This window comes from Galendromus occidentalis, unplaced genomic scaffold, assembly GCF_000255335.2.
Source record: "Galendromus occidentalis unplaced genomic scaffold, Mocc_1.1 scf7180000077080, whole genome shotgun sequence".
NCBI classification, from domain to species: Eukaryota; Metazoa; Arthropoda; class Arachnida; order Mesostigmata; family Phytoseiidae; genus Galendromus; species Galendromus occidentalis.
The window spans coordinates 19201-43432 of NW_003805068.1; the positions used below are offsets into that span (position 1 = coordinate 19201).

The 24232-nt window shown below is 51.2% G+C and overlaps 1 protein-coding gene across 2 annotated transcripts; it reads right to left on the minus strand.

The window, feature by feature from the left end:
- Positions 1-4100: 4100 nt before the first annotated feature.
- LOC100905037 (uncharacterized) lies at positions 4101-5399 on the minus strand. Of its 2 annotated transcripts, none has more exons than XM_003740656.1 (4): positions 5239-5399; positions 4850-5020; positions 4643-4755; positions 4101-4415 (listed from the first exon to the last, which is right to left on the minus strand). In XM_003740656.1, exons 1-4 carry the CDS (start codon positions 5276-5278, stop codon positions 4284-4286), a joined length of 456 nt encoding a protein of 151 aa, XP_003740704.1. In that variant the 5' UTR covers positions 5279-5399; the 3' UTR covers positions 4101-4283. The 2 variants fall into 2 exon arrangements, with proteins under 2 accessions (XP_003740704.1, XP_018493993.1); XM_018638477.1 differs by having other exon boundaries at positions 4850-5011; positions 5239-5278.
- Positions 5400-24232: the final 18833 nt, after the last annotated feature.

A 24232-nucleotide genomic window follows, 5' to 3' on the forward strand; every position in this document is an offset into this window, starting at 1 on the left:
TTGCCTTCATTCCCTTGCGTTCTCTTTCCCGTCCTGACCCCTCGGTTGAGTCATGCTCGTGGTGGCTGTGAGACTTGATCGCGGGTACGCCCGACATGGCTCCGAACCAATCCGCAGAAAACCTTGGGTTCCCGACCCGGCATGGTGGTAGTTTCCGGAGCTTGAAAATACAGTGAAGCCTCAGTTAAGGAACGTAATCCGTTCCACAGAGTCGTCCGCCGAGCGGAAAGTCCTGAGTCAAAATCCGTTTCTTTTCCATTCGATGGCACGGTCTCGCTGCTGCCTCCCGAAAGCAAAGTCCATCAGTCTGACTGGGGGCTCTGAGAAATGGGGTCGAAGGCGCAAATTCCGCCTCCAGAAGGAGAAGAATTCCCGGAAAGATGGAGGAATCTGGTCATACCCCGAAATATGATTCGTAATCTGAGGCTATGTTTTCCAAGGAAATAAATTCGTCATTCGAATGTCTATAAATGGGCCGTTTGGTGAACGACATTCCACCGTGTATGATTCAACGGAGCAGACCTCGATGAGCTACCCCGCCTCGGTCCAAGGAGGAATCAAAGGAGCCAGGTATCCGAGCAGCTCAGGGCGCGTGAATTCACCCTCCGAAAGGTCGCTGAGAGATCTTGCAATTCAGACGCACAATGAAAACCAGAGCAATTCTCCCAGAGTTAAAGGATTCGCTCGATCGAACCGAATCTATACGAAGCCCCAGGGAGTCACGTTGGCGGGAGTGCTTAAGGCGAACTGCGATGCTTCCGCGGGATCGAGCAAAAATAGCCAACGTCAGTCAGGCGGGAAACTTCCCCATAGGTGAGGAAGTGAGATGAATTCGAATCAAGGGGAAGCTGGCGACCTCATTCCGCCGGATATCGTGAGCTCGGTGCTCAGTCGATAGAACAGCGACTTAATCCTTTATTTTAAATTCAGTTCCGAAGCTCGCCGGCTCATCATTAAAATCACTTGATCTTCCAACAGCTCGTAGAGCTCATCGGCTGCATATATTCAAAGTAATGGGAAGCCTTAATCGAAACTCCGAATTTCGCTCTCGAGAATGCTCCAAAATCCAGTATATCCTCCCCCATCGCCGGGATCAGCGGTCAGCTCTGAAATTCACGCGGACCGCAACAGGCGAAGCTTTCCCGCTTCCCGCGCTAAGAGTTGCGAAGTCCCGTCAAGATAAAGGGATAGCAACGCAGTCGAGACGCTTCCTTCCGCTCCGACGGCTTCCTCCTCGGTGATCTGCCTCCTGGACCGCCCCGAATGATTGTCGCACTGTCACCCTCCGCATGGCCTTTTGCTAACACCAAGAACAGGCACTCGGCAGGCACTCCGACTCCGGGTGGGAGGTGGAATCTATTTCGGGAGAGTTGCCCGGGTGAATAAACATAATTGGCCACATGCGCTTCCCCTGAGCGAAGGTTGTCGGGTTTTTTTTTCTGAAAAAGATTCAAATTGAGGCCGAGGCGATTCAATTCGACTCAGGACCGATCGCTAGGCCATGATCATTCCGCTCCGCGCTCGAGATGCATCGAGCCGAATAATATCTGGCTGGATAGTTCTACGGAGCTTGTATGCATTGCTTCCTTCAGTAGCTGTCCAGAATATAGATATGATCAGAGGGTCTCTCTTAGTCATTGATACCTCATGCCTCCAGCCTCGACATTTCGAATCGCAGATACTCTCGCTTCAGTGAGCTCACTCACGATCCGAGGGCTCCGGAAATCCTGAAACTCCTCATGTAATCCAGAAGCTCGAGTCGGGACTGTCCCCTGGAATATTGGGCTCTGGGATAACCTCATTCAGCCGAGTGTTGGTGAGTGAAGTTGACATTAGATTCATAGAACGCGGTTCAATCTCTCCGCGGCTGCCGAGGCACTGGTCTCGCAGAATAGCCAGACAGCTGTTGGTACTAAAAAACTTGTTTTGCAACCATCCGTGGGGTATCTCTGATTCCCAAGGTATGACGCATGAAGTCGCGTCACCTCCGTCCGATTCACCTTCAGAATCAACGAGTTCCTGTCGGAGAAACCGCTGAGAAGTCGCTCTGTATACTCCGATATCTGGCTGCTGCACTGATTGATTCGACACACTACGGCTCGATGAATAATTCAGGATTTCTCGCGGGAATTCTCTCCACCGGTCTAGTGATGAGGAGCGGTCGAACGACCCCAGCAGGCATGGATTGCGGTCTCTGGACCTGTCCACCGGCTCACCCTGGTTGTCAATAAGCACCAGGGGGGAACTGCCAGACCCCGAAGACGAGCAGAGGCTCCATCGGGACGACGGAATGTCGCTGCTCAAAAAATACCATGTCCCGCAGATTGCGGACGATAACGGGAGTTTCCAGCAAGAGCCAATCCCCTCGACAAGATGATGATTTCGAATGGTGATTGAGATTTGGACCTCCTGAGGGCCCATCCGCATACGATCGTGTAGTGCACATAGTTCGTTCGGAGCTCCCGAGACTTCTCATGAGCTTCGAGGCGGCCGATAAATACTTTCATTCAGGCGTGGAACCTCCGCGGCTTTCATTGAGTGAATGAGGGAGCAGAATTCATGGTAGACGAGTGCTTTCTTGCCTCCGGACTGAATCGGAGATACTAAATAAATTGAATCGACATGATTCTCTCCGAGCTTTGAGGCGTTCAAGGCAGAGGATCCCGCAAGAATCCTCGTTCTGATAGATCCTCGAGGCAGAGGATCCCCATGAAGGACACTGTGAAGGAGGCACGCTGACTTAGGGTTGAGAAAACCGCAGTCCGACCTGACCTCAACATCACCGATATTCCCTGACGTGTATTTCTGACTGTAACAACTTTCCTCTGTTGAGAATTGAGCAGAGTCGTCCTTGATCCTCAAGAGAGTTCCTTGTGCGATGTACAAGAGTCGACGTGCTCAAACCGTCTCATTAATTAATCGAATCAAGAGAAAACTGCCGTCTGGAGGACGAGCGATCCGAATTAATTATTCTTTCGGAATGTTGCCATGGCTTCCGAGAATTACAAGCGTATCCGATCCATTGCGCTCACTTCACCCGTCGAGAATTCGAGGAATTCGGCAACGGAGGGCATCGCCGGGGAGAATAAATTCAAAGCCGATTCTCCAGGCAAGGAAATTCATGAACTAGGGGAACTGTTTAGAAGAACTGTCGAAACACGCATCTTCAAAGCTCGGCTCCCCTGCATCTGTATCCCTCAGCATCGGATAATCGAGTCGAGCAAGAGCCAAGTACGATCTGATCATTGAGCCCTGGCCCCGCCCTTGACAGGAAAATCTTGTCGATTGCCCCATGAGCGCAGAATCGCTGTAGCCTGTAGCAGACCGCCGATAAAGGTCTTTTCGAGTCTTCGTTCCCGACACTCGTCAACAGATATCCGATCGGAGTGCTTTGTCGCCGATAGTGCCACCAACATCCCGATGAATCCTCCCCGTATCAGGCCGGTCTTCGACTTCATTTGGAACGGACCTCTCTTCGGCCACTCGATATCGCTCCACCGACTCTGCTTCTATTCTGCAGATTTCCTCATTCTCTTCACGGGCTGCCTGCCCGTCCAACGACGGACGCGATCCGGGACAAGGTCATAATTCATCTCCGAGCCCCCTTCCGCTGAACCATTGCGTGGCGCGACTGCGAACGTTGCGAGGATTACAACGTATGTTTATCCTGATCTCGATTTGATTGAGGGAAATTCTGTAGATTCGGGACGGGACCGGCAGCGAGGGACCTCTGGACCCGAGAGTACGGAGCGAAGTGTTTCCATGTTAATGTATTTACATATTAGGAAGCCAGGACGAGCTCTAGCCGAAAGAGCCCGTGGGAGGAAAATACGGGAATGAAGCTGTTCCCCGAGAGGATCACGCTGGACCCAAGTTCCGGGAACGTTGGAGCTCATCCCAAGAGAAAATGAGAAGCATCGGACCGGGAATTATTCAGGGTCTTACGGGTTCCTCCAACCGTGGCCTTCGGGTCAGCTGAGAACTTACTCAAACCATTGTGAGCCACTCTTAAATCACCGCACTTTCTGGAGAAGCTCAGAATCGTTTCCGTGGCAACAAAGCAGCCGCTAACCCGCTCAGCCGACAAGAGACCTGTCGAATATTCTCACAAGAACGGCTACTTTATTCGTCTGGCTCTGGCGAGAGGACGAAGGATATACGTCGTTGCCTAATCAATTTAATCACTGCGTCATCACGAGTCGATGAGTTTGCGCCTGCGGCGGTTCCTCAGGAAGGAGGCTTCCCAGGAGCGTCTGAGGCGACCATCTCGGCCGGGGTCGTAATCATTTCGTACTTCCCAGCGTGTTCGCTTGCCCGTTATACAGCGGTATGTATGCTTTTGCCTTCTCGATGTCCTCGAACGTCAGGAACTTGGCATCTTTCACACCCAGACGATCATTCAAGTAGAAGAATTCCTGCGGCCACAGAAAAATCGGGGTTATCTATCGAGAGGGGAATGAATAGGCTTGACAATCGTGCGATCGAGAGAACCCGAAAATCGATCGAGCTAATCTTGATGTTTTGCATCATCCGTTCTTGATCGGCTTCGCGAACCGACAGTGTCCTGCTGGCTAAGGTTCAATCAACTTGAGACATTCGAAAACATCCACAGGTGTCCGTAGTAGTGCCCCAGACGACTCACCGGTGAATTCGCACAAGCGACTGCTTCTTCCGGCCAAGTACACGTGAACGTCAATTGGTTGAACACGGTTTGATTCCCGCAGAAGAATGAGTAGGTAAAGAGTTCGTGTTTGCCTAGCGAGGGAATCCAAGACTGAAGGACTAATTCTAATAATACGTATTGATTACCCTCTGATGCACGATGAGAGGAGACGTAGACTCTACTCACCATCAGGATAATCGACCGGATGACAAATATGGAAAATTTTGCAGTCGTTATCGACATCGGCCCAGTATCCGTATTTCTCAGGGCATTTGAAAGTCGTCTTGATCGGCCCCACAATAAGCTCAGCTCCATCGGGGAGGTCGTAGGCTTCTATCGCAATACTCACTGCGAAACCTGGAAGTCGGAGCTTTCTTATTGAGCAATGCGAGGTGTTTGTCTAAAGGAGAAAGTTGGCAGGTCTCGCCGACTTTCGAATTCGAATTCCAGGGACGCTCCGTCCCAGCATGGTCCTGAGCCCGGCGTGCACCCTACTGGGAAATCGAAAGGAAAAAAGAAGCGCATGGAGATAGCACTTGTACGAAAGCCTCGTTTCTGTGACACTCAAGTCTCACCCGCAGCAGCCACGAGAACCGCGAGAAGTTGAGCTTTCATGATATCACTGTCACCTCGAGATTCGGAACTCGTTCCGGTAAAAAACTCTCAAGGCCTGACGATCAGAGGAGTCGCAGCCGATGCGTCGCAAGACACGATTGCGGCGCCAGAGCATTTTCACCTTGACGACGCTGTTTTTTCCTTACGACACGATCGCTCTCCGCTTCTGACGTTGGAGAGGACATGGGAGGAGGTCGGAGTGTACTCGCTTTATGTTTTTTGCTGCCCGTGATGCAAGAATTGCGGTCGGCATACGGCCAATAGGTATGTGGTTCCATCCGCAAAGGAGCATCGCCCTCTGCGAGGGATCGAGTCAGTGAGCCAAGTAGTTCCGCTGAATCTACGCGTAGCCAAGCCATTTCCGCAGATGCTTTGCGGAACGCGGAGGCTGCGCGTCTATTCTCATTAAAAGACGACGCTCCATGCCCGGCCGCTCGAGTCCTCCGAAACGTTCAGGACAGAAGATTCACAAAGTAAAATATCCTTCTTGGCGCGACCGTCGACGATACGCGTTCCCGCGTAAGGACCAGAAAATGTCGGAGAAAAACTGATCAGTGAAAGTTACGTGAACCGAGCGATAGGAGTGATGTTTTTCTGTTCCGGAATTACCTTTCACTCAGTCGATGCTCCGTGACGCTTGCATGTAGACCTGATTCTCTCCGAGCATCGAACATTTTTCTCCTCAATTGGGTCCGGGGATTCCTTCCCCGATTTGTTGAGCTTGCACCGAGAAATTTCAGTCTCGGCGCGATGTAGCGGTCTGGCTTCAGTTCTCCGAGAAGATCGTGCGATAATTCTCTATCGTGAACCCAAGGTCCTCTGTGGCTCCGCTGTCGTTGTTGGGAACACGTTTGGCGTCCACCAACGCGCACACTCGTTATTCAGAGTAAATTACTCCTCGTGGAATTCCTGATTCCGAACTCTGCCTTCAATTTCTTTATTCTGCGCCCTATGTTGGAGCATTCTAATCCCGAGACTTCCTCTGAAGACCGAGGGGGAAACCATGAGCTAGCTGGAGAGACGGGGGTTCCCGATACTACGAACGATTTTCAGAACTCTTCACCCCGGTCCCGTGAAATTATCGGAAATGGAAAGGCGGAAAATCTAGGTCACGATTCTGCGAGGAGACAATTCACTTTCCTAATCTGTAGGACGGCGTCACGTCGTGCCAGTCTCATGCCTTCAAGAGTTCGGTAGTCATCTGTGCTGCAAGAACATCGGGAAAGTCGGACCAGGAATGGCACCCAGAAACAAAGGTAGTCTCGCGTGGTCCAGGGATTATGTGTACTGAGCGGAGGGCCACGTTCGTCTCTCCCGCGCATCCGAGCTGCGAAAATCAGCATGACAATCAGAGGGCAGCTTCCTATTATCTTTTCATTGATTCAGAGAATAGCTCGATCGGCACAATGGAATGGGATACCGAATTCATTCGCGCCCAAAAATAACCAATTCCATTGTGTCATCTAATCATAGCCCCAGAGGAAAGGTACACATTCGTCAATATCAGAGATGGGACGGTCTCGGAACTTTCCGACGATGGAACGACGTCAAATGATCAATTCGGACATCGACGCTAATTTGATTATTCATGGCACGCATAACTAACAGAAAATTGACGCAGACCCTCAAGAAATATCGAGCCACGTAGGCGCTCAGCCTTGACATACGACCTCTCGTTGAAAGTGCCTGCTGACATGACTTGCGGCGAGATTCTTGAATCAGATTCTCATGTTCGCCTCTTATCACGCTCGATCCAGTCGCAAGTGAGTTTTCCCTCGTTGGTGCCGAAGCTGATCTGTTGGGGAGATGAGCAGATGATACTGCGTGGCGACGGACAAACTTCTGGGAGCCGCGCCGAGTTGAGGACTCCCACGCCGAAGCCGCGCCGCAGGCAGTCACTCCGCAATATCCCACAATCCGGTTCTCGAAACAAAACGTTCGCTTTGGGACTCGCTATAGGAATCCCTGAACGAAATTGCGTAGGTCAGATTTGCCCGAGAGAAGTCTCCCGGAGCCTGTCTTAATTCCACCTGGTCCCTTGATGAGCTCGGCAGCATTTTCAGAAACGGAGTCGCGGCAGAGCGGGATACAACGAAATCGATGACTGGCCTCGATGGAAAAAGCATATCCATCAAAACGGACGAGGATCGGAATCACAGCTTAGGCACTCGACTTCCAGACTCGTCTCACGACCATCCGCTTCGTGGGGAGGCGTCCTGCTATGGAGACCCACGGGACACCCTTTCCCTCCGAGATTCTCGCGAGTCTTGCGCAGAGACCGAGTGTCGTATTCGCATACGATAGGCAATGAGATCTGTCAGTGGGACTCGACATCGGAGAACTTCTGCGAGGCAGCGGGTGATGCCTCCGTCAAGAGTCTAGAACCGTGCTTGATTGTCCGGAGCTTGGGCTCCAGGCGTTTCGGCTATTCGATATGCTATCTGATTTACAGAGATTGTACCTTCAGATTCAGAAAGGCCGAAGGGGGTTAATGTGTTCACGGCGCGGGCGGAAGATTCATTCGCAAACAGAAGGCTTCATTCGTGCCTCCAGTATCTCGCCTCCGGAGACAGGATTCTCCTTTCAGATGTGGAGCCCCGATGCGGAGCTACGGGAGAGCGCTACCTGGGTTCTTGTGCGATTCGAAGAAGAGTCGTCATCGAGAAGGCGCACATACATCGGCTTCGGGGGTCGCTTCTTGCGGATCTGATCGTCCAATTCGAGGATGAGCTGTCAACGGGAGATCTTCTCGTCCTATGGAATCGATGTATTCTGTATCTTCACGAGCCCTCTTGGCATTGAGACACTGACTCGAGACTCGAGAGGGACCGGAGGGTCGATGCCCAAGGTCCGAATTCTGGCCAACTACGCAGCTTGGAAAGACATGATCAAGATCGTATCTCTCCTCTTCTCACGGCTTGACAGTCTTCTGGATAAAGTGACGGTCCATCCACGAAACATGCTGACATTCCGAGGTTCCTCGCTAAGAACCAGTTCAGATATTTGAAGGCATCTTCGCTTCGGCAAAGCTGTTTCCCCACACAGTACTCGTGCACTACGCTCAATCTATGCCCGGGATAGAGACTGGGGTCAGACGTTGAATAATCCGATAAGCGGGATCGTCCAGCGCTCTCCCGATCAATCCAAACGCCATCAATCTTCGAAATGCAGTAATGCTCATTACTCACTCGCAGTCAAGGAACTTTTCCGTCAGCTCGAGGCGGCACTTCTTCTGGATGATCACGAAGAGCAACAAACTTGAGCTAAGCAATTCCGAGTTGACCACTCCGGCTTCGAAGCCAAAAGCAATCACCCACAAAGGTAGAAAGACTTTGTCATCCTCGACGATGATGCTCTTCTGTCCCTCGTAAGGCCCGGTCAAGTTGATGAAAGCCGTGTCTGTCGAGCTGGCGTGCTGGCGTAGCTCCTTGAAAGTAGTTATGAGGAAGGCATCTCTGGATATCCGCTCGAAATCTTGCTTCAAGAAGCGGTCTACCAAATCCGCCTTCTCGATCCGGATGTCCTTGGGCCAGAGGAAATCTGCATCACCCAGCGCTGCAAGGAGTCCCCCAAGTCTGGAGGAAAGATCCCTCCAAGCGCCAGAAAGACTCATGATGAAGCTCACGAAGTACGGTGACGATCCATACTCCACGACCGGCGTCAGGTCAAGGCGCCCCGTTTCAGCCCACACCCCTCTTAGGCAGATTTCGTCGAAATACTCGAACTTGATAAGTTGTCCCTCGAGTTTCTCTCTGAGTTCCCTGTTGAAAGTGAAACCGCGGAACCCGGTCCGGCTTGACCATGGCTCGTTTCTCGCACAGAAATATGCGTCGCCTAAACAATATATGACTTCGGGTCCGAACTCGATACCGCGGTCTTTGACCCTCAAGAACGCGTGCCGGCAGCTCGAGGAGTTCACCGCCTCGAAGCGTTTTCCTATTTTGATGTTTGAGCGATCTCTCGCCACCAAGGATATTTTCATCATGCGGGAGTATTCCAGGAATTTCGTGATAAGAGTCTGTCGATTCATATCCCACTCGAGACTGTCGGAGAAAGCTTCCCTCAAGACTTGGAAGGGATCGGTGGGCTTACAAGCGAGGTCTTTGATCCGAGCAAGTTCTGTCTTCTTCGCCTCGAGACATTTTTCTGCGGTAATTATTGTCAAATCGTATGTCGGTGAATCAATGAAGGAGGATCTCGGTGGGAGCGATCACAGAACATAGGGATATGTGCAGGGATGATAACCTCCTGCCGGCGAAATTGAAGTATCCTACGGGAAAACTCACCATATGAATAGCAATACACGTCCAATACCTCCGTGAACCCAGGTTCGCAAATACATGCGTTGTCGTCGTTCCTGCACGACCGATGATGGTATTCTCGACAGGTATTGCAAGCGAACTCGGTGCCACCTGAGGATATGATCAACACATGACATCCATCAGGACTCATTGCGAGGATGAAGTTCAGGAGTACGAAGTCGGCTCCTTTCCGCTAAAAATTGTTGGAAGACTAACTTTCCACGATGCATTGGTTCCCTTCTCGGATGTAGCTCGAATTACGACAGACGCATCGTAATGTATCGGGATCGCATCTCATATTCATCCCGCAAGGTCCACACATTGATCGTCTCGTCACCACTGGAACGAAATTTCCCGCCAACTGACTCATGAGATAAGCATACCAGAGAAGACAAACAGAACCCAAGCGTAATCATTGGGGTGGGCGTCGCAGATGAACAGTGAATGCCGTCTTACATTCTGCAGGAGTTCTTTTTAGCTCGTAGGTCAGACGCAGAACCGATGCCACAGCCAGAACAATGCTGCCGATGAAGACCACGCAAAGACACGAGTAAAGCCCCACCTTCCCCCGTCTCGGCGGAGCGCCCTGCGGCAGTGCATCTGGTAGTCGGAGCGAGAGTCTTAAGAAATGCTGACCCGGCCGGGCGACGTAATATATGCGCATACAGTCATTGATGATGTAGGTGATCAAGGCAAGGAGGATTACCTCTGACTCCGAATCTGAGCACTGAAACGAGACGCGACCCGATAAATATCAAATGCAAAGAACCAACTTACTCAGATATAAATCTTCAATCCACCCCGTTTCGGGTGCTCTTGGCGGGCTCGATCCGATATCCGACTCTGAGTCGGAGAGACTCCTCATCCCGACCGGATCCTCAACTTCGTCGTCGGCCTCCTAGAGACAAAACCGAAGTCTTCGCACTGGAGAATTCCTCGATCGAAGCGAGAGAGGGGATAAGGCAAGGTAGCCAGTGTTTACCAAGTCTTGATCCTGTCATTCCATTCGCTAGAGGAAAGGTAGACGAAACCCAGCCCATCCCTCCTCGGATCACCTCTATTCCACGTTTCTCGGCGCTGGAAACCTTGAATGGGCTAAATGTTCTCTAGTATTCCCTGAGGACAACCCTGATTGCCGAAAGAAGCTTCCTTTCGCCATTCGTTCACATTAAGAGGCCGTACGCGAAGTAGACAAAAAGCAGGAGTACGCAAAAGTAGAAGCGTTCTTCTAATTGTCAGAGCGAGAGCGCTCCACTCGTTGAATTCTCCGATCTGGAGTCACTCGAAACGCGAAAGTCGGCTGATGTATCCAGTTTCGTTTTTGATAGGATGTTCGCTATTTACCGATTCGAGGTGGGGAGGTCAAGGAGTCAGGGGTCAGAGATCTAGGCTTGATGTGCAGATTCGAGCTCCTCAGAACCGATTCCGAGACTGGAAAGTTGCCGAGCCACCACCAAGAAACCTCGACGCCGGCACCGACCCGTCTCGTCATGGCTCCGGAACGGATCATGCATCGAGTGGAGAACAATATACGCAGCCTTCCTCCTAACGCCGAAAACTTCGGTTGTAAAATCCAAGGATAGGTTCTTAGGGACGTGCGACATCAATGCAGAGCCTTTGCCCTCCCGAGAAAAATCTAATTCACGTTTGCTTTCCTACCTGCGAGCTGCTACACATCTACCGGGGAATTTCTGCCGGGCTCCTCCATGAATGAGAGAAAGTCATTTATTGTAATATGATTGCCCAACAAGATGAGGAAACCTCCACGGCGACTTGCGTACCTAGAGTGACTTCGCACTCCAGCGACTCTCCAGCGTTCCCTCGATCGGTAGGGTCTATGCGTGACCTTCTGGAGGCCGCCGACGAGGCTACTCGGGGTAGCATAATCAAGATCGGAACGCTTTTTTCTTCAAGGGTTGACAGTCTTCAGGATACAGCGTGGGTCCAACCGCGGTGCACGTCGACATTGCGAGCTTTCTCGCTAGGAACCAGTTCAGATATTTGAAAGCTTCTTCACTCTTGCACAGTTGTCTCCCCACGCAGTAATCGTGAACGACTTTCAGCCTGGACGAGAGGAACATGCGAGGAATTAGACGCGGGTCCTTCTCCTATGTAGCATTCCTCGCCGCCTCTCCGTCGGATTCGGAGCCAACGATTTATGCGTGAGCTGAATTATATCTTCACGAGTTCCCCCGTATCCCTTCAAACCACTTACTCGCATTTGAGGAACTCCTTTGTCAGCTCGAGGCGGCAATTCCTCTGGAGAATCAAGAAAAGCAGCAAACTCGAGCGGAGCAATTCCGGGCTCATAATTCCGGCTTTGTAGCAGAAGGCGATCGCCCACAGGGGCAGAGTGAGCTTGTCCTCGTCCATGACGATTTCTCCCTGATCCTCGTATGACTCGATCGACAGCATGAAAGCCGCGTTCGTCAGTCTAGCGTGCTCGCGTAGACGGGAAAAATCAACAATCCGGAGCGATTTCCTGAATATCGCTTTGAAGTCACCCTCGACGAAGCTCTTGACGATATCCACATTCGCCATCCTGATGTCAGTGGGCCACCGGGACTCCGCTTTCCCATCATCCAAATCCTCTAGCAGTCCTACGAGGGAGGCAGTGAAGTTCCTCCAGGCGCCCGTTAAGCTCAAGATGAAGGTAACGAAGTAAGCCGTTGATTGGAACTCTCCGAGAGGTCTCAAGTCCTCCCTCCCCACCGACGCGTTGGTCGCCCCTCTTACGCATAACTCGTCGAAGTACTCCACCCTAGCCATGTCGTGCTCGACGAAGGTTCTGAGTTCTTCGTCATGATCGAAGCCGTCTCCCGACTTGTCGGATCCAGGTTTCGTTTCAGCACAGAAATCGGGCTTCTCCAGGCAGTACTTGATTCGGGGTGCAAGCACTTCAAGGTCTAGTGTCTCCCGACATCCCGAGCTGTTCAACGCTCTGAAGCGTTCAATTAGAGTGAGATTCGAACGGTCTTCCGCCACTGAAGATATCCTCATAAGCCTCGTATAGAGCAGGAAGTTTGTCAAAGCGTCTTTTTCCGCCGTATCCACAGCGAGTGTGTCTGAAAATGCTTCACCCAAGACTCTGAAGGAGTCGATGAGCTCGCAGGGGAGACCTTTGATTCTATCGAGCTCTTTCTTCTTCGCTTCGAGGCAGTTCTCTGAGGGGATCGACATATCGCGGTCGTATGGCCAGATGCTCCGCATGAACATGAATCTCTGCCGAGATTTCGATGATCGAGATTTTTCAAGCGCAAAACTAACCGTGTGAATAGCAATACGTCTTGAATAGATCCTCGTACCCAGGTTCGCATATGCATGCATTGTCGTCATTTCTACAAAATCGGTGGGGATACTCTCGGCACGTGTTGCAAGCAAACTCGGTGCCGCCTAGAAGAGATGACGACAGTTGGCATGGCGAAAATTCTGCTCATCAGTACAGGAGGAAAAATCGACCCACTCTTCGCAATGCATTGGTTGCCTTCTCGGATGTAGCTGGAATTGAGACAGACGCATTGTAATATATCTGGATCGCATCTCATGTTTAGCCCACAAGGGCCGCACATGAATCGTCCCGTTGTCGCTAGAACAGAAAGATCTTTTTACTCGAATACATAAGCCGTAGCGAGCGTGAGGCTCCCCCTCCGAGATCTTGGGTACGCGAGCTCCGTACATGAATTGGGCTGGGATGATGAGCACGACTTCAGTACGCAACAGAACCGGGACGTTCTCACGAAGATACTCTCTTCCCTCATGATCATGAAATCAATGCGGCCTTACTTTGTTTAGTACGACTTGCGAGCTCGTAGCTCAAGTGCACAGCCATTGCAAGAGCGAGCAGTATACTGCAGATAAGGCATATGGAAACGCATGAGCATACGCCTCTCTTGCTCCGACCCAAGGCAGCAGTCGGCAGGGCCGCATCTGGTGATCGAAAGAGAATCTCATGAGCTTCACCCCGCAACGCGAAACGCGCTGCCCATACCAGCGCTCAGAGAGACGCTCGTTTGCTTATTCCTCAGTTACTCAATTCCGCCTATTTCATATTATCCGCATTCGCGAGAGCGGAGACCGACCACCACATCTACGAGGGAATCGCCCCTGATATGTCGTTCCCGCCGTCGTAAGGCGTGAGAGACGCTAAAACGGGGATGCTGGAATAATCTCCCTCAGGTCCATTGGACGTTGGGAAACCGAAATGTCCAAAGTCCGGGAACTCTTCCAATAAGCAAAGATTAGCTCCACATGTTTTCAGCATCGAATGCTGAAAACACATAATTGGTGGCCTGGGATGTCTCCCCGCGTGCCCCAGCACCAACTCACTTATATACGGGGCGTCGAACAAAACCACATCCGGCAAAGTTGCTGGGCTCGAATCGTTCGTCTCAGGATGTGAGTCGGTAAGGCTTATCATCCCGACCGGATCATTGACTTCGTCGTTCCTCAATCCGGAAAAGCGTTAGTGAATCGGGTAATCGAATATGATCCTCCAGGCCAGAGACCAGAAGACGGTTTCGACCTATCCACAGCAGGAGCACAGACGGGGACGGATACTGCGGGCACATCATTCGGTCCCGCCACATGCAATATGCGATCGCTCAGCTGGGGTCCGACGAACACATTCCCGTCGCGGGTCCGCTGTTCACGTGCTCAACCCGGAAGTCAGAATCGCTAGCCCACTCCAAGCAGCTTTCTCTGGCTAGCCCGAGCAGCACCTGACGCATGCGGTATCGCGGATTTAGCATCCGGAGGTAGAATGGTTCTCTTGAACAGAGATCCAAATCAGACTCCGGAGGGCTCGAGTCTGCTTAGACCCGAGCCAGCTCAAATAGATGAATGAACATGGATTGTAATTAGGATGATTGGGCTCTCCGCAGACTCGTATCGACCAAGCTCCCACGATCTGATAATACCAGAGTGTTTATTCGTTGTTTATGAAGACGACGTTGAACCCCTCAGTAATAATCTCGGGGTACCGGGAATAAGCTCACCGTGGGGGAAACAGTATTCCTCGAAAATTTCTGTTGTACCCTACTCGCGTGTGCATCTCGTATGGTAATTACTGCATTTCGAGTTGAAATACCGAGTGCAAGTTTCGCCATGGAACTCGCAATGGAAACTCCGCTCCTCCGAAATTGGATCAGAATAAGGGGGTTTCATACCTTAGAATATGCATTGATCCCCCTCTCTTATCCAGCTCGAGTTGAAGCTGAAGCACACACATCGGCTCCCGTCAGGCCCTCTTATCATGTTCTGACCACATGGATCGCATTCATTCTGCGGCGTTGCGGCTTGAACGGGAATCGATTTATGTAGTTCGCCGTTGGACAGAAGCTCTTCTGACACAGTCAGGAGGAATAAGGATCAACGGCTAGCTCGGCCATCATTTCTTGGGATGGAGGGTCAAGAGTCGAGGTCTTACTTGCTGCTGTTTTTCGCCAGTGCTCTCCGTACAGGAAGAAAACGAGAATCCCAGCGAGGGCAGCGCAGCTCAGCAACAGCAAAACGAGGTACAAACAGGCACGGCCTCGTTTTCCGTGCTCCAAGGCGCGATGCTGTGGTGCTCCACGACGGAACAAGAGCGAGGAGGGCAAAGTTGATGGAAACGTCTGATTTTTCGATTATGAGATTGGATTCCAATCCCGAGAAATTCGACACACTATGTACCTATTTCTGCTACACTCTTCATAATCATCCAAGAACTCGGGGGAGGAACTCACTGAAATACGATAGACCGATCGACGACAATTCAGAGAAAGTTCTTATCATGGACGATTCTAAGTCGCCACCTGACGACTGAATTAAGCTCTCCATATCGCTTCAATTGGAGCCCGTTCCATGAGTTGAGGTGAACAAATGCTTGTTCGTCGCGGAGAATATCGTCATCTACTCATTCAAGGTTCGAGGCAGGAAGAATTCCGGAAGTGAGAACAAGGATTCCATACTACGGATACTGCCACTCGCCAGGGAGCCGCTAAGGTATCGAAGGATTACAAAACGATAGGAGCCGATTATATGAAACATGGAGCTTGTCTTTCATGGAAGGTTTTAATTCACAAATATGAAACTTAGTTGCGGGTTGCTGGTGATTCTCCATTCGAATAAGCTCCAAAAGTTCGCCGTATCGCCTTTGAAATGACTGCTGCTGACCTTGACCGCTTCTATACCCTCGAGCCTTGGAGAGCCTCGTACGAGCTCTCACCCTAATTGCGTTCATTGCTTTTTCACTGGTTGGCAGTACCTCGGGTACGAATTCGAGAAGGATCCTCCACAAGTAGCGATTCCATAGCTCCTGGCTTTCAGCCAATTCATATATGCGTACGCATCTTCGCTCTTACACTTTTTCTTTTCCGTACAGTACTTGTTGACAAGACCGAATCTGGAAAGACAAGTAGATTACTTCCTTACTCCAATCCGAAGCATTGAAACTCGCATAGTCCCACCAAAGCGCCGCGTCGCCAGCTAAACGATGATAGAAGCTCCTGGGAGCTCTGAGGATCGTTGTCGATGACAGATGCCGCAGATATTCGCGGAGAGCCTCCTTCGAGGCGCAGAATGATCGGAAATAAAGGCGATTGACATTCGAAGGACTCACTCGCATTCCAAGCTAGACGCTGACAGCCCCTGAGCTGCTTCGGGGCATTCGCGCTGCAGCGTCACGAATAGACCAACACCGGAGCGGAAAAATTCTTTGGTTCCCGGATCGTTGTTGGCGTTGCTGATGTCGTGCCAGAAGGCCAACAACCATACGGGCAGGATCACTTCAGGAGGCTTTAGTACTATTTTCCCTTTGTACCTGCCCGGCCCGTAGCTCGTTTCGACTGATTCAGCGAATGAACGTAAATCGTAAATCGTCGTTGCGTTCTTGAACTCTTCATACAATGAGTCTAATCCCTTTCCGATGAGTTCCATCATCTGTCCTGTCTCTGCAAGCTCGAATCTAACGAGCCAATGAGTGTCGAGCGCTCCATCATAGAGATCCTCGAGTTGCTCCTTCAGATTCCGCACAAATTCCTGCCAAATTGTACTACGACCCATGATGTAGATGATGAACAAGTCTACCACCTCGAACTTCTTATTCGGGAGGAAATCGTCGGCCCTCATTTCGGGCTCCTCCACCTTCCTGACGCACAACTCGTCGTGGTACTCCACGTTGAGAATTTCTCCTTCGAGTCTCTTTCGTAACGTCTCGTTGCTTTTGTAGCCAGACTCCCCCTCACTACAGGAGGCCAGCGAGTCCAAGCATCCAACGATCGATGATCCATCACTTTCCAGATTCGATCGGAATTTATCGAGGAACTTCGCCTTGCAGCTCGAATCAAGCTTCGCAAGACGCTCGTCCAAGCTCAGTCCGGTCCGGTCTTCGGCCTCCGAAGCTGCCTTCATGACTCGCCCCATCACCACGGCGGCCATTACGGTGGTATTCGCGAGCGGCTCCGCACTAAAACTTTGAGCGAGAGGTTCTGCCAGCTCTTGGAAGGATTTCCAGCCAACGCAGAAGATTTTCTCGAAATCTTCCTTCATTGCCGCGCGGCATTTTTCTGAAAAAAAGAACCGATGATGAGCTCACGCTTGTTCTGTAAGTTGTCTCGTTTAAAGGATATGGAGCTTGGACGCGGTGTGCGGGAACATCCTCGGATCGGCTGCTGTCGCTTCGAGGCTGCGATCAAGGGCAAGAACCACGAGAGCGACGGAATTTCTCAATTACTTATCAACGTGAGGGTGAGTCGACAGAGAGTTCAACGATCAGAAGTACCAGTACGAGCTTACCATGAGGATAGCAGAATTTATCGAAAATTTCAGTGGAGCCAGCTTCACATTTGCACCTCGAGCCGTCCTTGGTGCATTTCCGATTGTAAAACTCTGTGTCGATATATTCTGCAATCGAGGTCGCCAGCTGTCAGAAATCCTCCTGACGAGCTCGTTCATCTCTTCTGACGAACACTAGGGCGGACCGATGCGTGAATAGAGAAATTATGCTGAGCATGCACTTTGACCCGCGACAGGGCCTCACGAACCGGGTCCCATGGAGTATAAGCTGAAGGCCGCAACGAGAAGCACCAGGAGAATGATCGGGAGAGGTGAGAACTTTTTCCGCTTCCTTTTCGGTGGCTTCACTCTCGACTTCTTGACATTAACCAAGGGTTCAGCGAGAGCTTGGAACGCGCAGAAATGTCTCTATTAGAAATTACGGAACGCCGGGCGGGGTTCAAACATACCGTTCCATGAGGACGTCTAGGAGGCGTTCGATGAGCCGGGCGTGAGGCATAGATCTCCTATCCTCTCAATGTCTGATCCGGATCGATCTCGCTCCGTATATGTCTGATAGCACTCGCAACTCACTTTTGCTTCTGGAGGCATTCGGTGCACTTCCCGAGCCCGAGGCTGAGGCCGCGCTGGTTGCTGAGTCGGAAGCTGCTGGCGTGATAGCCTTCGACATCCCGCTTCTCACACTTCGATCGGTAGTTTTTCGATAAGATAGCTGATTCAGGAGGAGATTTCTCGAGGGGCAGAAGTTCGACACATCTTCTCGGCCTGCTCAGCTCGTTTTCATCAGTGAATTCAATTCTAAAGCGAGAGGTTCCGTATCGATCCGTTGGGTATTTCCAAAAAACGGCTCCTGCACATGATGAGTTTACAGCGCGCTTATCAAGGAGGGGAGTCCCGTCGAGGATTGATGGTGTACGCAGAGCTCTCCAGAGAACGCCCCAGGCAGAGTCTGCCCGCTGTTCTCCAATATGTGTAACAGAAGAAAAACGAGGTTCAGACTTCGCATCATGCTTCTTTGAGCCATGCGGATTGTCATTACTGGGAAGGCGGGCTGGTGGAACCGCATTGTCTGACGATTTGAGGCTGCGAGAGCAGTCGGAAATGCACCTCCATGATTTCGCTTTCTGGTTCTCGCCTGGTCTCACTAAAGACACGATGCGCGATGTCTGACTGTCCAGCTCAGACGTGGCAGCGCGGCAGCACTGCTTGGCAACATCGTGTGAGAAATCAGTTCCATCCGACTTTCCGACGACCTTTCCTCGTGGCCCAGACGTCGCGGTGGCGCGATATCTCATGCTATATCCGAAGTCCCCAGTCTCCATCTCGAATTGAAGATACTGTCTTTTCGGAAAGATGCCCCCTCTGAAATGAATCAAGCACTCATGCCCGCTCCAACAATAGGTCCCATTGACAGAGCTCGAGGGAAACTCCAAGTCGATCAGCGAATCCCGTCTATTTATTCCCGGATCGTCCTGAACTCTTGACGAGCCTCTGCTATAGGATCGCGCGTTCATCGGGTATCTGATCGCTCCGTGGATAAGCGATTGTTTGCATCTTCAGCCGAGCGAAGTATCATCCTGCATTTGTCCCCGATTACCGGAGCTGGCGCGTCTAGCGCTTCTTAGCGAAACGCGGAGGTGAGTCGATGCTCCTCATACCCATCGACGGCGCGGCGCTGCGATCAGGAGTAGAGTTGGTTTTATCCCCTGTCGGTGGCAAATACATGTACAGGTGGTTCCTGGTCATTCCGTGCGTGAATCCCACGATGCCGGTGTGCCTAGAAGAATCAGGAGATCCGCCTCAGCCCCAAGCAGGTAATGTAATTCCGAAACTCCCAATCAGCTAGTTCTTTTTATTGGTTGGCAGTATTGCGGGTAATCAGAAGAAAATCCTCCGAGACAGGGTGTCTTCCCGGAGTTCCTAGCATTCAGCCAGATTAGATATTTATACGCAATGTCGCTCTTGCATAAATTCCTCTTTGTACAGTATTCGTCCACCACTCCGAACCTGAGAATAGCGAGAAGAAAATTGAATGAAAATCCGGTCCGATATGTCGAGAGAAAACGTCGATAGAGCCATGTCCGTACTGAAAGACAGGAATTCGGAAAGGGGAATCAGTAACGATGCTCCTGTGGGCGGAGGACGGATAGAACTTACTCGCATTCGAGGTAGGTCGTTGTCAGCTGAGCTCTGTCTTCCACGCACGTCCATTGGACAATCAAGAAGAGCACTACACTGGAGCGGAAGATCTCAGTGTCGTCCATCGCTTCAGAGCAGAAGAAAGCCATCGACCAGAGAGGCAAGATCACAAGAGAATCGGCCGTGACGATTCTGCCCTCTTCGTAGGGAGGACTCATAGAAAGAAACTCTGAGTTCACAGATTCCGCGAACTGACGAAGTTCCGTGGTACTCCGAAGTCCTTTATAGTGCGAATAGATCGAGTTGAAATTCGCCTCGATCAGAACAATCATATTCTGCCTCCGTCCAAGGGCGAAGTTCTCGGGCCATTCAGCCGGAGATGATCCGTTTGACAAAAGCTCGAGTTGTAGCTTCAAGGCTTGGATGAAATTGCGCCAGAGTTCGCTCTTATTCATCACGTAGATTGCATGCAAGGCCACGGATTGGAACTCGTCATTTGGCTCGAAATCGTCAGTTCTCACTTCAGGAACTCTTACTCTTTCTACGCATAATTTTCCATGGTATTCAACGAAGGGGACTTCCTCTTCGAGTTCTTTCCCGAAACTTTCACTTTTCACGCAGTCGTTGATGGTTTCTAGGCATTGGACGAGCGAGGAATCTTTCCCGAGCTCGTTACGGAACTCATCGAGGAACTCCTGCAGACAAGTAGCGTTTAGTTCGGCAAGACGTTGACTGATTCCGGCGGTCGATCGGTCCTCGGTTCTCGAGACGACTCTCATAGCTCGAGTGAATTCGAGCACTTTGAAGAGCGTAGTATCTCGCGACAGAGTCGAATTGAAGCTCTTCGCGAAATACGGCCCCAGGCTGCTGAAAGAGCTGGATACCGCTCGACATGATATTTTCGTGATTTCTTCCTCCATGGATTCGAGACACGGCTCTGGAAAACAAGAATGGCTCCGTCTGGAAGTATTCATCGAATGCCGGAAGAGCTGCGTTTTGCTATTGGTGTCCTACTCCGTCTCTTGACCCTTCCCATCGCTCTCAGGCAACCATGCCCCCATGCCCACAATAAGCCGCAACGTGCTCGATCGGAGGGCTCGAATCAAGCGATCGACATCACTCCGACAACTAGCGCATGCAAGCGTCCCCCAGGCCTTCTAACGGCGGTGCGCCGAATGCTCAGGAGATCGACATTGAATGCGCCGAGAAACCAATAGAGATATACCAATATATACTGATCTGCCCAAATGCCAGTTATGACTGAATGAGGATCTTCTAAGGATTATGGACTGGGATGTCCGAGTCACGAAAAGGAAAATCCGACAGAGCCCGACCGACCCGAGATTCATCATAGCGGCCTTTCGCATGATCGGAACCGCTACCGCCCTTGAGGTGCCATCATGATCATGAATGGGAATGATACGGAACGAACCGTGGGCATAGCAATACGTTCCGAATATTTCCTTGCTCCCATCCTCACAGACACAAGCTGAGGCATCATCGTTACACTTTCGGTTGTGGAACTGGGCACATTCTCTACACATTCTCCTTTCAGGCGCTGGAAAAAGCGAGGCATGTTGTTGGCACTGCTTGCGTACAGATCATTCGATTCGACGACTTACTGAAGGAAGACCCGAACTTTCCCAGATGCAACGATCCCCGTCCCTGATGAAGCTCGAGTTCAGACAGAGGCATCGCATCCCATCGGGTCCGCACACCATGTTTTCACCGCAAGAGTCACATTCCGCGCTCTCAGTCCATTTTCCAGCTGTGAATGGAGTGAACGCCTTGAGTCTTGTCAGGATCACCGCCTCAAGTTTCCCCTTCCCCCCTCGAGGCAAATCAAGTAATTCGAGGCCCTTGCGAGGCAGGTAATGTGCATGCGAAATGAATTGAGCATTATGAATTGTCTCACGATCTGTGGTTCTCCCTCGAGGACTCGGTCCCAAGTACATAATGCCGAGGGCTAGAGTCACGATCAGAATCCCGCACGCGACGAGTGATCTTTTTCCCTGACTGCTCTTCTCTACCCTCTTAAGCTTGGTCCTACTTCTTTCGTTCCGGAAGGCGTCGGAAGTAGCTTTCGAGGGAAATCGAGTTCTCTTCAAGAACTCAATCGGGCGAATATTCGAGAAGGTCGAGATCGGCATCGCTCTCGACTAGGCGATGAAGAACTGAGTTGTCTACAGTCGCTACAAACACTCACATGCTCCCGTGTGATTGCTCGGGTTCTTCGAGCTATTTATCGTACGGTCTGAGCTTGCGACCATGAGATGACCTCCGGTGCCTTCGGGCAAGAGCTCCACGGATAAGCTTCGACTCCGAAACTCGGCGTGAAACATTGGCACAAATTATCGGGGGCAGTCCGCCGTTCGACTCTCTGTCCCGGAGGCTTGCCCAAGGGGCTCGTATGTGGTAGTGATCCGGATGACCGGTGATCTCCTGTGATCTCCGTGGTGAGGATCGTAGACTCGGAGAGAGACTGGGATCTCACCTCAATCTTCTGGCTTCGCTCCGGCCCGTATCAGAGGGTCTGGATTGGAGCCGGCTCCGACTCCGATTTGCCTTGGGGAATGTATACCTCTTCGTGATATCCTGGGTGTCTTCGGATTCAGATAACGAGGTTCATCTAATCCAACAGCTCAGGAGACGAAGCTCAGACAACATCCAGCCGAGAGCGCCATGGGCGAGAAGGATTGGTGGGGAGTTTCCCGGAGATGTCAGAATAGCCGTCGAGACATAATAATAGCCTCTATCATTCGGTGTCTCATCTGGGAATCCTGACGGCGCGTCGCCAGTCTGGTCTAATGTAGATTTTTAGTTGGACAGAACTATTCAGCCTTCCTCCGCGTATTCCTCAGGATCCAGGATCGGGCCATCGATCGGCACGAAGGCTCAAAATAAGATTTGGGAGACCCTACAGGGAGACGACTTTACAATACACCCGAAAAGTAGCAATCGGTGTCGATTAACCTCATGATTCATTTACTGCCGACAAACAAGCGGCAAAAAGCTTGACTGCTCCATCCGGAAGGATTTTCTCGAACTTCGAAGGACCCCGGGCTATCAGCTTCTTTCCTTTTTCACTGGTTGACAGTATAGCGGGAAAGTATTCGGTGATATGACATGGTGACAGGGTGCCTTCCCGGAGTTTTTTGACATCGGCCAGATCAAATACTCATACGCGGTCTCGCTCTCGCACTTGCATGACAGGATGACATTGACAGGCATAAACCGGAGACCTTGGAGGGTCCCAATGTTTTCCACACAGGGCGGACTCGTGTCTGAGTCCTCGCGGAGCACCGCCTCGACAATCAGCTTTTCTTTTTTTCACCGGTTGACAGTATCGCGGGTAGGTAGCGGAATGTACCTGGGGACAGGATGTCCTCCCGAAGTTTTTCGCCGTCAACCAGATCAAATGCCCGTACGCAGTCTCGCTCTCGCACTTGCCTTTCCGCGTACAGTATTCGTCAACGATTCCAAACCTTGAGATAGGAAGAGGAAAATTAATCTCTCTCTGTGCGATATGCAGCGAGATGAAGATTATGAAGTCATGCTTATGCGTCGGATATAGACCGTCGACGCACGATTCGGATATTCCGATATGACTCCGTGCCCTCCGGAGAGTCCTCTGCTACGATCGAGTGAGGATTTACCAAAAAATGCCAAAAAATGTAGTCGGGAATACTCCCAGAGGCGCTCTAGAAAAAGCAATGGATCGGTTTTCGGTCCCCCACTCGATTCGAGAGCTCCGTCGAGAGGCCCAGTTCTCAAGGAAGCTCGTGCACCGCTCGCGTGACCGAGAGTCCGCGAAGCTTTTAGAGATGATTCGGACTCACTCGCATTCGAGGAAAGACGTTGTCAGCCTATTGGGTTGCTCTCCACATGCGCGTTGGACTTCCATGAAGAGAGCCATATGGCGCAAGCGGTCTTCTTCAGCTCCGATTGCTCCGGAACGCCAGAACTCGAATAGCCAGAGGGGCAGGATCACTTCAAGAGGGTGCACAAGGATCTCACCATCATCGTAGGCAGCGAGTTCCGATAAGAAGTTTGAATCCATCGAGCGTGCCAATTGATTCCATTCTGTGATATTTCGTACTTGTTTGTAGCGCAGAAACAGGTCTTCTGCGAGAATCCCGGTCCCGTTTATCATGGCTTGCCTTCTGCCGAGCGCGAACTCCTTGGACCATTCTGCCGGGAGGGGTCCGTCGGAGAGAGCCGCCAGTTCTCCCCTTAATATTTCGACGGATTTCCGCCAGAAATCGCTTTGATTCATTAGGTAAATAACCAACAATGCCACCGACTTGAACTGCTCATTCGGCTGGAAATCCTTCGGTGTCACTTCAGTGGCTCTGACCTTCGCCACGCATAACTCGTCGACGTATTCAGCGAACAGAAGTTCCTTCTCGAGTTTGTCGAAGAATTCCCATCTTCCGAAGCAGTTGTCTGAAGGATCAGAGCACTGCATGAGCTGGGAGTTTTTCCCGAGCTCTTCGCGGAATTCGTCGAAAAATGCCGACAGACAGGGTCCCCTTATTTTGGCGAATCTTTCTTCCACAATCATTGACGAGCGGTCTTTGGCCTTCAAGGCAACCCTCATGGCTCGAGAGATTTCCAGCACTCTAAATAGCGTGGTGTTGTGGGATAATCTCCGTTTGAAATCAGCGGCGAAGAGCCGCGCCAAGTTTTTGAATGGGTCAGGCGCGAACGAGCACGACAGCTTCGTGAACTCCCCCTCCAT